The 17,549-nt window shown below is 47.9% G+C and overlaps 1 protein-coding gene across 5 annotated transcripts in view; it reads right to left on the reverse strand.

The window, feature by feature from the left end:
• Positions 1-17,549, reverse strand: part of Lilli (AF4/FMR2 family member lilliputian) — a 209,824-nt gene that overhangs the window by 21,825 nt on the left and 170,450 nt on the right. For all 5 annotated transcript variants that reach the window (XM_077408926.1, XM_077408929.1, XM_077408927.1 and 2 more), the window contains one exon: positions 5,217-5,247. In XM_077408926.1, coding sequence (XP_077265052.1) covers positions 5,217-5,247 — 31 coding nt within the window. The remainder of the gene's footprint in view (positions 1-5,216; positions 5,248-17,549) is intronic.

The following is a 17,549-nucleotide window of genomic DNA, read 5'->3' on the forward strand; positions in this document are numbered from 1 at the left end:
AGCTGCTCCGGTTAACGACGTCTCATCCGATTTAATCTCGCGGCTTAGTTAACGCCGGTGGAAACGCCGGAGCACATAACCGGCGCGAGGTGAGCCAGAGAGCCGACGCCGACGGTTCTGCACTTTTACGCTTCCACCACGTCAAGAAATTCCCGACGCGCCGTTTCGGCCATTTCGAGCCGTCACTTTTCGTGGCCGCGGTAATGAGATTGCCCGCTTTAGAGTGCATGGGCTCCTTAATCTACAGATGGATCCGCGGAGCAGATTATCGCGTATCGCCGCCGCCAGCGAGGTGCAAATCTGCGGGACACGAGATACGCCCATCACGGATTCATAAAGTGACGAATTTAGGACGCTCTCCCACGCCCGAAACATTCCCGTTACTGTCCCCAGACGGCGAAACACATATTCAGCGAAGTCCTCCTATACGCGTATCCTATCGCGCGAATATTTTCGTTATAATTAATACGGTGTTAAACAACCTAGTGAGCCATGCAATCTTAAGAGAATGCATTATACACAAAATTCAAATAGACGAATAAAGCACGTATAGCGAAGAAGTATAATAAAGCAAAATTCCACAGCATCGTCGCTCGAATTATAAAGCGTCTAGATTTTTTATTAGCGCGACTACGCTAAAATTTCTCAAATTCCACAATCCACGAGCAGGAATATTTCTCTGATATCCTCTCTCGGGGCTAATACTGTCGCGAACGAGATAAAACAAAAACGAGTACTTATAGGTACATAGAGAGGCAATTTACTCGCGCGCGTCGAATAATCCTTAAACGCGTCCTCGTATATATATATATATATATATATATATATATATACACCAAGAATTATACCTGCGACGCATTTCTTGAGCGGCATTGAACTCCTCCGACCTGGCGATTTTAATCTAGAGCAAATTTTTCATCGTCGTCGCAATCGCAGTTGGAAAAAGTCGCGACGCCAGGCACGGCGCGCGTCTTTTTATTTCACTCGTATAATCCGGTCTTCTCTCTACCTCCGCGTTTATCCGTGCGGCATCTTCGATTTGAGGCGCGAAGCAAACTCTTGTTCTCATTACTCTCGCGAGATAAGGTCGAACCACGCGCGCGCGCGCGCGCGCGTATGCCCCTTCTGATTACACACGTCTCCGTCGTTCGCACGTCGCGATCGAGTTGCGAAAGATGATCGACGATGCCTGCGGTGCCATTCGACACCCACCCTCTTAGTGGCGCCGTATTGTAAGTGCCATCGATGTAAGTACATCGTAGACTGCCAGAGAAGCTCAGGAAACACAACCGAAAAAGACATTTATAGAACCAATCAATAAATTGACGCTCAAACCAAATCGAAATTATTAAATCGCGGAGAATTTAATTAATAGAACGTATATATATATATCGACGCGCTCTTACTAAACAGAATAATTATTCTATTTCTAATTACAATACCCACTTAACTGAACCTAATTACGCCTAATTAAATCTTGAATTAAATCTTGATCGAATCGCGACTAGGATTTTCGGTTATTGAACATAAATTGTTACTCGATAAAGAAGTTTCTAAAGAGCTTTATAAATTATCCTCAAATGCCCTGATAACGGAGTTTTGGTTCTTCACACGCACACGCACACGCACACGCACACGCACACGCGCACGCACGCGCGCACGCACGCGCGCACGCACGCGCGCACGCACGCGCGCACGCACGCACGCACGCACGCACGCACGCACGCACGCACGCACGCACGCGCGCGCGCGCGCGCGCACACACACACACACACACACACACACACACACACACACACACACACACTCTCTCTCTCTCTCTCTCTCTCTCTCTCTCTCTCTCTCTCTCTCTCTCTCTCTCTCTCTCTCTCTCTCTCGTTTTATTCCGCCAATAAAGTACATGAATATTCACTTCATTCTGTCCTCAACGAATAAAATTTTTCAAATTGTGCGACGCGCAAATTTTAACCCCCAGCCTCGTAACTCTCAATTCACACTTAATAACTTGTCGTTCTTAACGTGTCTCGGCTCGCCTAACTTTTATAGCTCTCTCAATCTTTCAATTCTGAAAGTATTACGCATGATGCATAGTTATAATTATCAAGCATATATATATGCGCGTTAGGATTGGAAACGGAAACGTACTATATATATATATATATATATATATATATATATATATATATATATATATATTAAATTACTAAATTATTTACTTTATTACAATTTAATTATTTTTATGCGCGTACGTTTCCGTTTCCAATTCTAACGCGCATCGCGATGGACAACTATTATACGATTCGTGCAATTTAGACTTCGCTGTCGCGAATCTCATATCGAGGAAACTGCGGGTAAACCAACTGAATTCCCGAATACAAGCACCGCCGTTGCTGGTAATGGCGAAATATGGGCGCGAAAAGCTTGTAGCGAGAGATCTCCGGCGCGCGCAGCCGGTTTCCTATATGTCGACGATGCTGCTTACGTCTGCAACTCGCGCACATACCGCAGATAGGTATCCCGATAAACCGTTATCGCGATTCGCGATATACAATGTGCACGCCGTGCGCCAGAAGACGCTCGACGAGGCACGAAATAATCGAGCGATCGGACGCGCTCGTAAATTTCGCGCGTGATCGGCGGACGGAACGTAAACGTGCGCGGGAAAAGTAATTATTAATTAACCGTTTTGCAATCGTGATCCGCATGCAACAGGAGTTGGATATTGAGAGTTTCAGCTCTCGAGTTCAAAAGAGAGACTCGGGAGAGTCAAGCCGACACAACGCCGGGGCTATTAATTGAAAATTAAAAATGGAGGATTACAAAAATACCTATAAGACTCGTGACGGAAATATTATGTACACGTTATTATCGAGCGTTCGCAAATAACCGAAACTCGTTATCAGCTCGTTTAAGAGTAATGTGACTTAAGCGCGTTATCGGATCGCGCAAGGCCACAGGCCGCTCTCGTCTGATAACGCACTCGAGTTTCTGATGGTTATATTGCAAACTAAGCAAATGGAACAAGCCCCGGTGTTTTTTCACGGTACTTGGTGTATTTGCGGTCTATTCTGACTTTTATGAGCCGGGAACTAAAATTTAATTGCCCGCGTCAATCACCCGCCCGGGGAAAAAGAAAGATATCCCCGCGGAAGAATATCGAGATCGACCTCTAGAAAAAGGGGTGCGAGCTGGTGCAAGCGCAAAAGGAACCGTGTATCCTTATTTGAAGGAACACATTGATTAATTCATTTGGAGATTAATTCTCGGGACAATTCATTCTTGTGTTGTCGGAGAAAACACCGGGTATTAACGGATCAATTATAGCGCTTTTAACTCTCCCTGTGAGCCGACGAGTGACAGCCGGCGGGCGATTAAATAATTTTCGCTTAGGGCACCGATTATGCACCCCTTCCGGACAACATACGGCGCGTACAAATAAAAGATCGGCCGAAACTCTGCGGTGCGAGAGGAGCTTCGTGAAACACGAAGGAAAAAGGCGGTCCAGTCGCGGATGCCGCGACCCACTTCTCCATCGGACAAAAGCGTTGCGCGATGGCGGTTATTAGGAGGAGGGATCGTTAGAAGGGGTTGAAACCCTGAAAAAGAGCGGACGTGAGAGTGGGAGATACGTGTCCTGCCTCTCTACCCTTTTATCGTCGGCTCGTTAATCCCTTTCTCTCGCCCGCGAGCGAGTGCAACGGCGGCGTAAATTCCCGTCTCCCGAAAATCCACCGATATCCGCGAATTCAATTTACGAGTCGCTACGTGCGTCGCAACCCCGCGCGATACTTTCGCCGGTTATACATCCGTTACGTTTTAGTTTATCTCGCCGTGAGATCTAGATAGCCGGCATTATCGCGCGAAGGCATGCAGAGTGTACCGATGAAGAGCGATAAACTACCTTGCCTTTGGAAGCGATTTCTTTGTTGTCGAACTCTTTGTTATAATTGCGGTAACAAAAGTGTGACTATCTTTCGTTGTATACGCAATTTCAATAAAAAATAAAGCAGTTCTAAATCGCGACTAATTAGCTGTAACTAAAAGACAAGCCCAACAAGAGCTTTTTAATTTTTATTGAGTGCGATTAAATTAATAATATAAGACGATATATTTACCGTTTATTTATCGGCAGATTTGCCGAATCGAGATAGATACAAGCGCGATATATATCGCATCATCGTAAACGAGGAGTTTTTCTCCGCGGGAGGTTTCCAAGTTCACGAGGGAATTTCAGAGAACGGTCGGAAAGAAAGGCGACGATGGGGTAAGAAGACCCTGGTAAGTCCGTCATAAAAATGTACGAAGGGATTCTATACGCGAGAGGGGAAAGAAAGTTCTAACCGTTCCGCCGCGAAGGCAAGAAACCCATGACACGTGAGAAACTTCGAAACATCTTTATTAGCGGCGTCCACGTGCTGCCCAAACTCCTCTTCCTCGTTGTCTCTTTCGCGTGTATTTCCTTTCCAAATCCTTCGCGGAGCCTCCGTTCTCTTTTTGTCTTTTCCTTCATACGCGCACGTAACGTCCGATACAAGACACTTACGTCACCGTCGAACAATCCCCTTCGCCCGCGCTTCCGCCTTTCGTAATTTCATTCATCCCCGCGGGATTCCGCGGCACTTTTTTTTCCGCGCGGATTAAAACTGCTTGTTTAAGAGTAAACAGCGGAGAGACCGCGTGACGATGTGTTTGCGTGCGCGCGGCGGAAAACAAAATATTTGGCAAAATGGTCAACGTCCCGAAAAATTACGGCGCGCTGCACGGTTTAATTAAAAACCCCTGCGAGAATCTGCAGTAAACTTTACAGTTTACAATGTAACCAGTATATGTTTACCGACGCGCGCATCCTGCAATCGCTCTTTTATTTTATTATTCCATCAAATCCGCGCGCGGTTTGCCTCGCGGCCGACGTAACTACGATATTACCTATTTAAACACTGATGCACTGTTAAGAAAACGCGAATTGCCCGACGCGAAAGAGCGAGAGGGAAAAAAGTTATATCGATTACCCGACTCGAATACATAATTAATCGTGCGCGCTGCTCCCGTCGTCAACGCATACGAAATACACGTTGTTTTAAAGTAAAAAGTACCTTTTTGAATGTGTGTGTGAGGTCTCGACTAGGAAATGAGAACAGATAAAGTTACTTATGGGAGCTTCGTGCGAAAAGGTAAGAAAATGTTTAACATGAAAGTCGTTAGGTCAATGTACTTACGCAGACAGTCTGTTGGCGTTGTGCTGGCGTTCTGCAACAGAAAAAATAAGAACGGCAAAATTAGCAAAATTAGTGTAGAAGCTTATTGTATGGTCTGTCTAATTACCGGCCGCATGCATTACGTTAAACCGAATGTCCGGTGAGCGAATATTGTGTTTGAATAAACAATCTGTCTAACTGGTAAACTCGTATCAAGTCAGTTCGAAGTGAACGATTTTCTTCCTCTATTTGTAATGGAGAATAAAAGGAGACTCAAGTACAGTCTTGTATAATTAGGTCTGTTTTTTATTGCTGGACTAATGTACGCTCTCTGTACTTACAAAGTGAAATAGGTATATGTTTGCAATTTGGCGAAAGCGAGAAGGGAAGTTCTAGTGCAGCAATAAAAAAACAGACCTATTAAATCTCTTCTTCAATTTTAGATGTTAAGTCTGCGCTCTTAGGAGAGAGACAACTTCCTAACGAGTCTATATAACTTTTACGTGAGCACATAGTGAGACTTATTGTCAGAATCACCGTGACCCGAAGTATCGTGCGATTCGACAGGGGAAGTGCGGTTAACGACTTCGGGACAAGGCGAAAAGAGATCCAGGTAGGTTTGACGAAAATGTAAGGTAGGTAGATGTACGAAGAAGCGGTTTGTCGTTCCACGCAACACACGGTCTTTCGAACCGGGACCGTCTGTCGCGCGCGAGAAATTCGCCTTTAGAAATTCGATGACCTGCTTGCTGCCGCGACAGAAGGAGGAGGGGGAGGGGGACAGAGGAAGTAACGATGAAAGGAAGAGGTGGAAGAGCAGAGAGCGCGCGCGGGTCGACCGGCGCGGCGACCGGCATTGCGTAAACAATGGCGTACACGCAACGTGCACGCATGCACACACAACGTATGTCATGGGAAAGGGACTCGGGAGAGCCCCCGGACGAGTCGCTCTGCGGCATGAAAGCGGAGAGAGAGAGAGAGAGAGAGAGAGAGAGAGAGAGAGAGAGAGAGAGAGAGAGAGAGAGAGAGAGGAGGGTATACACGGCGTTAAATTCGAAATATAGAGGGCTGAACACACCGGGGCGAGTCAGCGCGCACATACACCGCCCGTCGTTACGGGGGGCGCCGTAGTATTTTATCACCCTTATTTTATCACCACGCTCGTTTAATGTGGAAGCGCGTGCTTCGACGTTATTACGAAGCCGCACGCAAGAAATTGCTGCGGCAGCCGAAAATAATTCCGGCGAGAAGAGGAAGGATTTCCTTATGTACGACCGAGAGATCTTTCACCCACCCCCTTGGATTCGTATTAGCATTGAACACTAAATAATTTTCTTTATGTCGCATAAAATATGTTAAACGAGCCTTAACGAATAAATGCGTCAGACAATTGCCGTTTTCTCCTCTTTATACACTTTTGCGCGTTTTTTTTTTTTTTATAAATGAGAAATGTGTTTTGTAAAGATATTGTCTTCCTGTTGCGCGCACATTAAATAATTTATATTCACGATCAGAAGGCACTCGGTTATAATGTCAATAAACGATTGTATATAATTGCACACCGAGGTATTATTCATCGGCCGTCATGGCCGTCATTTCAACAATAGGTACGAAATTATCCGGCGACCTTCCGCCTAATTATCAATATTCGTCCCGTTGCAAATCCACACAGCGGTCGACTAGGGATGACTGCGATCAATCAGTGACGCAACGCGCAACAGCCGCCACTCTCGATGTCAGGAAAATAATTAGCGCCGAAGTATCACGAGGCCGTTACGTATCTTGTTAGCGCACGTGTGTCAATAATCGAGCCGAGAGTCACGTTGACTCCGCTTAAATCTCTCAACGTGAAAGTTTACGCCTCCGTAATTCTCACCCGGTGTCTAAATAAAATATTAAGTGCTTAAACAAAAGGGGCAGGGATCTGTGCGTGATTTAATATTGTCTAGAAATACGGGCGGTGTGTTGTTTCCCGCGGTTTTCCGCGCGACTAGCCGCAAAGACGAGCGCGAATACGACTCGTATGAATAATTTCGCACGTTTAAATTTATCCACGCGCGGCGCGATCTATAAAATCACCGACCGATCCCTCTGCCTCCCCCCCCCCCGCGGCGACCGATCCAGAAACGCGGGGAACGGCCGGCCGCTCGGAGTCAGCTGGCGTGCTGATGATCATCGAGATTCGAAATTTGCCAGGCGGCGGCGTTCTCCAGGTGCGTAACAACGTCGGTCAACCCGTGCAATGCGCGCGCCACGCCGGTGCAACAATGCGCCGTGAATTCATCGTCGAGTTATCTCCGACGGTGGCGAGCTCCGTGAGCCATTCGACTTGCCATCGTCGTCGTCGTCGTCGTCTACAATCGATCGACCTATCAAGATCGAGCAAATCGAGCGGCATGGAGCGAGGGCGAACAAACGACTAGATGTTGCGCACCTGATGATAACAGAAGATAGCTGACACCGCCCTGAAGTAGCTCGAACCTGCTGAACATGAGTTATCGTCCACGTTGCTGCCGCTGCCGTTGCTGCTTCTGTCTCATGTTACTCACGTTGTTCGCTGCGCGAGTAAGACGCGGTCGTCCGACAGCACGTTTTGCCCAGGGATGCTGCGTCAAGATGCGACTTCTGGTGCTCAGGAATCCCCGAAGAAACTCGACTCTCGTCCGATCGCGTTAAATTACGCACCCGCGAGATTTTTCGAGATAATTCGTCGATTCTTCAAGATTAAATTGAGTTTATTATCAGTCCTGGATTTTCGTAATTAGATTTTAACGGTGGGCTGAATTGAATTCGCACGACTCCGTTTACGAAACGGAGCTGTATCTTGTAAGAGATATTTTCTTTTTGTTATCGAAGTGGATTACGTTCGGTCTTGTTATCGCGCCGCACAGTGCACCAGCGTGGAATCGGCTTTATCTAAGGAAATTGCGAGAGGCGTCTGCTTGCCGCACAAGCGGAGCATTCAGCGCACTTAAATACAAAGCTCACATTATCCGCGGAACATTGAAAATCCGCACGCGAGCGCGCGCGAGGAACGAATCGAAACTGGCGCCCCACACACGCGAGGTTGCGCGGGTAAAAAAAACGGGCAAAAAGTTTTCTTCAAGGTTGCGTCAAGGAAACGTCAGATCAAGATCCACCGGAAAGTCTATTCCAGCTGCGAGGCGTTCTCCAAAAGCCGGCGGACTTGCTCCGATATCCACGTCATGGCATCGCGCGAGGAAACGCTTCGCCCGTGAAGACAGGTGTGTCGGCGCGCGAAGAAATTCTTCAAGGTCGCAAATTTGCGAGGCTCCGAAACCCTCGGCGCGAACTTCGGGGGCGCGTTTCGTTAAAACTTGCGTCCCGCTCGCGAAAGTTGGAGATTAACTTCCGGCGTCGTCGGGGGAAAAAAAAGAGGGAACGGAGCGCGCGGTATCACGGGTACGGGCAGCGTGAAAAAAAAAGAAGAGAGAGACCCCTCTTCAAGGTCGGCGGAGGGTGTGGATCCACGTTTCGCACCGGAAGCGCCAACACGCCTCCCCGAGGCTCGCTTACACCTGAGCGACTGACCCAGACCCGACTAAATCCAACTGGGAAAAGGTCCTCTCTTCGGGGTCATCTATGTACAAACTTTACGGAACTTGGCGCGGCCGCGCAACGTGTGCCCCTCTTCTCGGAGGGGGGGAGAGTGAGCTCTGAAAAACGAGTGCGCTGGCGACACGTGTACGTACCAGTCCGATCGCTTCGGCACTGCTTCCTCCTCGTCGATTAATTGTTCCTACTGCGTGCGTGGAAGGAAGTAATTGTCATTCCGGCGACGTTCGCGACTGGAGGTGACGCACGCGTGAGCACGCGAACGATGACAGGCGGACAATAAAGCGGTCAATAAGAACGCCCGCGGTCCCCCGTGAAATGGGACCCTATCTTCGGGGAACGCGATGCGCGTCGATGCTTCACGCCGCGCACTCTGATCGCGACACTCTCGCTGACCCGACTGATCGCCACGAGCGAACGGATCAGCGGCCGTGAACAACAAGCGTCACGTCCACGAATTCAGATCGCCGCCCCCCTCGAAAACTTCCGGCGATGGTGTTCTGAAAATATCGATTTTGCGTCACTTGGCGTGACTCGGGGATTTCACTCGCTTAATACGTTGGACGGCACGAGGCGCGCAAAGTCCTTACTGCGCTTCACACAAAGCCCGGAAATCTTAATTACAAATAACGAGCGCAATAACGATGCGCGATGTAGATCGCGACATTGTTCGATGTCGCTTCGCGAGGAGTCGTGGAACGCGGTCGCCGCGTGAGCGACTTAAAAAAGTCGTTGAAGAGATTCTTTTCCTTTGTGCTCCATCAGCCTCGGCGGGAACGAAAAACTCGTTGCGAAACCAAACTCCGATCGATGACACACAGGTTTCCTCGTAATTCCTCGTCAACGTCGCCGCACGGCGGCGGTACAATTGATCGCCGCGAAACAAATTTTAATGAGACGGTGATAACTCGCTGACGACAGCGAATGATGAATATGCGCGCGGAGAACGGAGAGAACGCTTCATGAAGAACGTCACGCGATATACTTCATCCGCGAACCAATAGGGACGCGCGCGCGTCAGTTGAACCTCTCGTTTTGAAACTCAACACCGATCGATACTGCGCACAACTTTGTCCGCACGTAATGCCCCACCTCCTCATCAACATTTCACGGCGAGTAGAATTTAAATGAGCTTCAAGCTCGATGACACGCACGTCGATTAATTCAAGCATGCATACGCCCGATGATCGCACGCGCATCTCCGCTTTTGTTGTCTCGCTCGCGCTCTCTCCGTCAAATTGACCCCCACAACGACGGCTTTTGCCATACCGTGAAACACTTCACACCCGTGAAACGATCGATAACGGCGCAAACTTGCAAATCGCACGGTCAACACTTTTGGCCGACGCAGATTTAAATGTCACAACGCCAGGGCTCGATGAGACGCGACGTGCCTTCTCGCGTCCGCGTATTACACAATCGATAGGGGACGAAGTAAAAACCCCTTGGTTAAAGGTTCCAATCTCCTTTTCACCCTCGACTTCGCCCGAATCGATCGATCGGTGCTATAACGGCGCAACCTTAGGAATCTATGTGGTCTCGCTATATCGGAGCGGAGCGAGCCCAAGCAGAAATTAATGGAACCTTCGCGAAGAGCTTCTTCTTGTCGCGCTGGCAAACTTCGATCGTCTAGAACTGGTTCGCGGGTTCCCGGTAACGATTCACAGCAATACAATCGACTGCGACGGTAGAGAAATTTAAATCGCGCCAGCGCGAGCGCGGCGCGTACGGTCTTAGCGACGCGCGTCGGTTGACTGAAGCTCGGAGGGGCCGAGGGGCCCCTTCTAGTCGGGCGGCATCGCCGCGCGGCACGATTTTCTGCTTACTACCGCCGCTGCTGCTGCTGCTCGCCGCTGTTGCTCGCTGCCGGGTGGCGCGCCGCGCCGCGCCACGCCGCGCCGGTGGTACGGTAAACGGGCCCCGAAACACGCGCCAACGAGAGGGGCCCCTGCGCGAACGCGAACGCGCGCAGCTTGGCGAGCAGACGGTCGCTTCACCTGCGCGAACCGAGGGCACCGAGGGCTTTGTTACGTATCTCCCCCCTCCCGCCCTCCCTCTTGAGCAACGCGACGACGGGGCCCATTGGGATCCGCGTCGGGGCCCTACGAGCGAGGCCGACGCAAGAGCGAGTGTGCGCCTGTACCGTTCGCAATATCGCGCGCCGTCGAACTGCTGTCGTCAGGGTTGAAGAACCCTCCTTCGGAAAGCGGGAAACTTCGGCAAGCGGGAAGCTCGACTCGATTGAGAGATTTATGCGTGTTTAGGTTGCCAGGGGAAACCTTTCTCTCACCCCGGGATTTATCGACGATCCCGCGCGCTCGTCGTTGACTCTTACACACGGGGTGAAATACAAAGGTAAATACTACTAGGAGGATAAAAAAAAATCTCTTAACATGTAATTCTGGGCGTGACTTTCGATTCGCAGGTCTTAATTTGCCGATCCATTTTCGAGGCGAATAAGAGAACGTTAACCCGGAGAGGGCAATAATTGAATCCAAGTCACGGAAAATCTTTCGAGCGTTTGTCTTTGTTAAGTTCCTCCTCCTCGCTATACTCGTTGTTTATCGCATAAGGAAGGGAATGTATGTTTCCGACATTCGCGTATAGTGTACCGATACGCTGTTTATAGCGGCTTGGATTTCTGCATTCATTCCCCGGCCCCGGTCCTTACAACTTACTCTCGTATTTCATTGCGCTACGGCTTTTACGAGCAGTGGAAGTTTATCGCGGAATCCGAGCCGCGACGTGACTAAACTCGGCTCGAATTAATGTATTCAATGACGCGAGGTTCATCGATGATCGGCGCTGCAATTGCTTGTTCAACTAGCTCCAGTTTATACCGACAGTTCCACCTGATAGATTATGCGAGTTAATAGCATTAATAAAACCAATACGGCATACGAATTTAAGGAAGTGAATAAATTGAAGATAATTATTTAGAAATATATAAATCCGTAAATTAGAAAGATTTTCAAAATATACTTTCCTTCCTTATAGACTTCATAAATAATAAATAATAACGCTTGTACAACGATTCGGAGCCGAATTATATTTTTACACGTGCTATCGAGTCTGCGTATCGTGATGGGATAACGCGCACCCATATCGCTGTGTATCAAAACTTTATATTTTTCTAGAAAACTTCAATCATATTTCAACGTTCCGAAATTTGCATTTTACGCCTCTCTCTCATTTCTACTTCATTCTACATACATATATATTTTATAACATTTCTTTATCTGTCGCGAGAAAGTTGTTCCGAAACAAGATTGTCTGCATGCTTTCTTCCCGTTATTGAATTATGTGCGCCGCTCGTTACTTCGATTTCCCGAGCTTTTTCAGGACGATCTCGCCGGGAGGGGGCCCGTGACGCCTCGTAACGATAAAACGCTTCGCGCGCACGCCGGGGCGATGATGTATCGCCCCGGAACGAGCCCGAGCGAAGGAACAATGAATAACCACCGATCGACGGTGCGCGATGCATCGCGCGATGCGAACGGCCGATAACGATAATTACGAGAAAGCGTTCTCGCTCTCTTTAAAAAGCGACCGCGCTGTCGGGACGCGAATATTGTTACAGCACGGCCGCGACGGCCGCGCTCGTGCCAGCTCGTGCGCCTTCTTCATCGAGGTGGAGTGCCTTTACACCCACCGAATCCGAGGCGTGTCGTGTCCTCGCGTGCGTGCGTGCCGTGTGTCGCGCCGCGAATGCAACACACACGCCCGACGAGAGCGCATCGTGTATAAGTGGTACTCCGATGCATCGAATAAGGGCCTTTGCCTTTCCCCGTGGTTGCCGGCTTACTCGACGCACACCTGAAGCATTCTCGAGGCGCCCGCTGGTTTCCTTACCCCATTACCCCTCTCCCCCCTTTTCCTCTTCCTCTTCGCGACTCGGTCGCGCGAGGGTACGGAAATGCGTACGCCCCGCGATTCGATATGCATCAGAGACGACACGCTAAACGCTAAATGCGCTCGATCGAAAATGAAGCGCCGTATAACAAGGGCTTTGAAATTCACCGGCGACGCGGCGCGGGCCCGACCGGATTGTTAATTAGGAATGTTTGGTGTAAAACTCGGGGCAGATGGCGCCATGGCGTCTAGTCCTGTCATGGCGGGCGTCAATAACACTAACTCAATATACATGTATGTGTTGGTGTATGCGTGAGCCTATCTGTGATACTTCGCGGCTAGTTCGATTCATCAAAAAGTCGAAAGAAGATTATTACGGTCGAATCGAATCGAATTGATGAATCGAACTAGCCGCGAAGTATCACGGATTAGGCTCACGCATACACCAACACATACATGTATATTGAGTTAGTGTTAGTGACGCCGCCATGACGGAACTAGACGCCATGGCGCCATCTGCCTCGAGTTTTACACCAAACATTCCTAATTAAAACGAGTCTCAGGCCGTGGAATATTAATATTCAAATTATCTACGTAAATCCTATCAAATTGACGGCTCAATAAACTTCGAATTTTTATATAAATACGTTTTCAAACCGGTAAAATGCGTACCATTTCATAAAGTTTGCACGACGCAGAAACGATTGCGATGCAATATTTAACCACCGTAATTATCCTGGATTACCAATATGAAGCTTTTAATACGCATGCAGAATTATTGCAAACAAATCTGAAAAAACTAATGAAATTAACAATTTCTACTTACATTGCGTTTATTTTTCCTACACAGATTAAAAAAAAACCAATATTTTTCGAACAGCAACGAGAATTATGCAAAAAAATCACTAACGACTCCGCGTTGCGAATCCAGAATTATTTATATTTGCACAATCATTTTTGCGCCGTTGCACAAACGGGAATTTTTCCGAAAGAGCGCCTCGAAAGTTACTTGAATGCTATTATACAAAATTAACGAAATGAAAAGTTCGACGGAAATGTTCGATGGCCAGTTGTTGCTCGTACATGCGTATCGATCGATGTGTTCATCCGGGTGCGCGCGCGCGCACGCATTCACGACCTGTGTTTATGTTAATGTGTGCGTGCGTGCCGGCCGTGAACGGAATCGCGTCCGTGTATTATTAAGGCGTATAGTTAGACGGCACACGCCAGGACGGCGTATGGCGGCTCCGCGTGCACCTGTTTGACCAAAAGGATATCTGGTTTGGACCACCTTGCCTCCCCGTGGCAACTCTTGTCTTTCGCTCCGCGCTCCGCCGTTTTCGCCGCCCTCTCTCTCTCTCTCTCTCGTCCTCCTCCGTCTTCATCAGCCGTCATAATTCGCAGTATTTTTCTTCTCCCGCTCCCGCGTCTCGATAGGATAATCCACGAGAGGAAATCATGACGCATTATGCGGCCTCGTTCCCGAAATTAGGTCCCCGAGAGCAGACCAGACGTCGATATGACCCGAGGGCAAGCTATTTGGCGGCCAGGCTTCGTTATTTTGATGACGAGGGGATGACGTTATTCCGGGAATAAAAATCGCCGAACTCGCCCTTCCGCGCCGATCTTCGTAAATATCCGCCGATTAAATACTTATTTTTTTTCCTATGTCGGGCAAAAATGTATTCTCATCCTCGGCGAGACGCGATCGATGGAAAATTCATTTGTATCCGGCGAGCCGAGCGAGACGTTTCTTTTTATAGTCGCCCCAATGGGCGGATATACAGTGCGTATTAATTACGCCTACCGATATCCGACTTCGATAATTGATTACGTTTCGCCTCCTTCGTTGCAACGCGATGCATCGCGCGGCACGCGCATTACGCTTATTGGCGCGATACAACGAATTGTTTGTGCGCCGCTATCGCGATGACGCGGACAGAGTCCGCCGATGATGGCAATAAGTCATTCTCGACAGAGATTTACGACCCACACCTCCTGCCTTTTCCACGCGTAGTAATAATGCAAGGAAAAACCTAACGCAGAAGTTGCTATTTAAAAGCATGTTTTCATCACACCTTCTATTCTGAACTGACGAATCATCGATTGGAATGTTATCGCGAATCGAACAGTAAATATCTCCTATCACATGTGCGGGAAAGAATTCTAAATTGAGCTTTGGAGCCTCAACGTCGATGAAGAGTCATATTTCGAAATGTCATCCTCTTAATATGTAAATTCACGCAATTTTGACATATTCACGATGTAGAAGCATGACTTGCAAAAGCGAACGTTTTTATTACAAGGCTGTCACTGGTAATAGTGCCGATAACAGATAACAAGTGTCAATTCCTTTATTTACTGTTAAAAGAATTATATCAAAGTTCTTGACAACGTATTTTATTGAAATACCGTAACCAGCGTTCCACGATTGCACCTGCCTGCCGTGTTAAGAGAAGAAACAACGTTGCGGACCAACATATGCATTTCGAAATTAATTAACCACAGCTGGGAACACAAGCTGATAGCGTGACTTGGATTCTTCCGATCGAATATCGCAAAATGTCGTGCCGCAATTACGAAACTTAATTAATTTTGATCCACTTGCAACATAACAGTCGCATAAAATGCGACAAATTAACATTTTGATTATAAAGCTGGTAAAAATAAACATAAGCACCGGAAGCGAGCTGTGTTTAACATGACTATTTCATGTTTTCGACAATACTTCGCTATTTTATTGAAATGCCGTAATGTGCATTCGTGATATTACTACAGGCGATGTCCTCCTTGTTAAAGAAGGAACATCGGTGCGGGTAATACACGGGCGTTTCAAAATTACTTCAGCATAGCCGAGAAACGTAAGTTGTCAACGTGACCTAGATTTGTCCATGGTGCCACTACGAAATTCTGAGTCACTTAATTCCAGGTAACCGATTGCCTCCTCGCATATACGACGTCATGTTAAGCAATACCTTTCATTGTTGTTCGGCCGGCTGATGATAGGGAATTACTTGACTGTAACGCTTAATTTGCATCCGCAGGAAAGAGCGGCTTGCTGACGAAGTGAACGTAGGCGAAACGCGAAGAAGTGCATTACCGAGGCATAATATCAAAAGAGAAGAGCCGACAACAAATGCGACCCCTCCCCCTCCCCCGCCCCTCCCGCCCGCAAATAAACGCAACGATGTAATTATTGTAATGTCGTTCTATACTGCCTACCGAACGCGATCTGCAATTACATTTAAAAAAAGAGGATACATTTCCGTTCTAAATTCTGAAACTTCTAAATATATTAGCTTACAATTTGCTGAGAAAAGAAGAGACCTGCGATTGTTATGCTAATTAAATAAATGTCCTTTACTAATTTTCTTGACTTCATTCCACTTCGCGACTCCTTTTGATTTACGTAAGGAACAATCTATCGTATTACTTCAAACAAAAAACTGAACGTTATTTTTTCAATTTTAAAATGGAGTAGACAATAAAGAAACTTTGCGCCGTTGTCCGACAAAGGGCGGCTCGCATTTATTGGCAGGTTATTCGAGTTTACCTGTAAAAAGCTCTCGCTTTTTTTTCGCGTCATCAAGCGCAGAAGAAGCGAGGCTACGCGTGACAGCTTTGTTATATATAAACCAGTGCAATAAAAGCATGAGCGAAATACGGTTCTTTTATCAATAAAAGACAAGTCAAATAAAGTCAAATAAAACTATCAAACGGTTTCTTATTCACTGAAAAACCTACCCTCCATTGTCACTTTGTTTTCTAACAACGGTGTTGCAGCGCGTTAATCGAGGTCCAAGACCCACGATAAAGGGAAAGAAAGAGAGAGAGAGAGAGAGAGAGAGAGAGAGAGAGAGAGAACACCCAGAGGGAGTTGTGACTTTTCTAAAATAACTCGATTCTAAAACGGGTTAAAGGAAAACATTACGTGCCGTCCGTTTTTGAGTGGAGGGTTGTACAAGAATACGTAAAATGTCATACGGTCGGCGAAATCTGAGTCTTTTGTGTCAAAAGAGGGAATGGGGAACATCACGTCGGAGAGGATGGGGCAAGCTGCGCCATATACGCGGGAGGGATGCGAGAGAAAAACGTGAGTCGACATGTGCCACCGGCCGGCGCGGCGCGACGCGGCGCATGGCGACGACCCAGTTTGCCGGCACTCCAGGGCGTCCCCCGATGCGGAATCGACTTGCATAAACGCTACCGCTACCGGCGGGCGGGCTCCTTCGAGCTTATCCAAACGTATCTAGAGCGGCTTTGCATCTCCATTCCGCTTGGCCGGGTCGTCCCGCCCGCAATTGCGAAATGTAACGTCTGCGTCGTCGTCGGGTTCGGTTTTTCGAGGGGCCATCTCGAGCGAGCGTAAAATCGCGAAACGAACAAAGTCCGGCATTCGACAGAGAAATGGATTCTATCTATTGGAGACACTTGGTCCCTTGCTTCGTCCAATCTTTCGTGTTACGACGTAACGCGATGAGCCGCGACGTGTCCCGCGAGAAAAGTGGACATTTTTATACTTCGGGCAAAATAAATTTAGAAAAAAAAAACATATTTAATATTTTTCGCATTGCATCAATGAAAAAGAAAAACGATAGAAGATTTGCGAAGAAAAATAAAACTTGAAAATCGTTCACGGCGAAACACGGTACTCGCGTGTTTCTATTGCGTTCATTTGCGTCGTATAAGAGAATGTGCTGAGGCTCATTCACCCGCCAGGTGCATAGTGCTCGTCGTCTCGGGCCAACGAATGACGATGCACAAAGTCGGCCAGGACCGTGGCACACGTCAACGCGGATAGTTATTAACGGGTTGCGCAGCGCGACGACGCGATATTCTCGGGAGTTCTCGTCGGTCGGAGGCAAAAGTTATCCCGACTTCGGAAACTTCTCGAGGAAGGCTGCTGGATAACTCTCTCTCTCTCTC

The sequence above is a fragment of the Temnothorax americanus genome, unplaced genomic scaffold (genome assembly GCF_048541705.1).
Source record: "Temnothorax americanus isolate GAGA-0224 unplaced genomic scaffold, ASM4854170v1 Scaffold25, whole genome shotgun sequence".
Classification (NCBI taxonomy): Eukaryota; Metazoa; Arthropoda; class Insecta; order Hymenoptera; family Formicidae; genus Temnothorax; species Temnothorax americanus.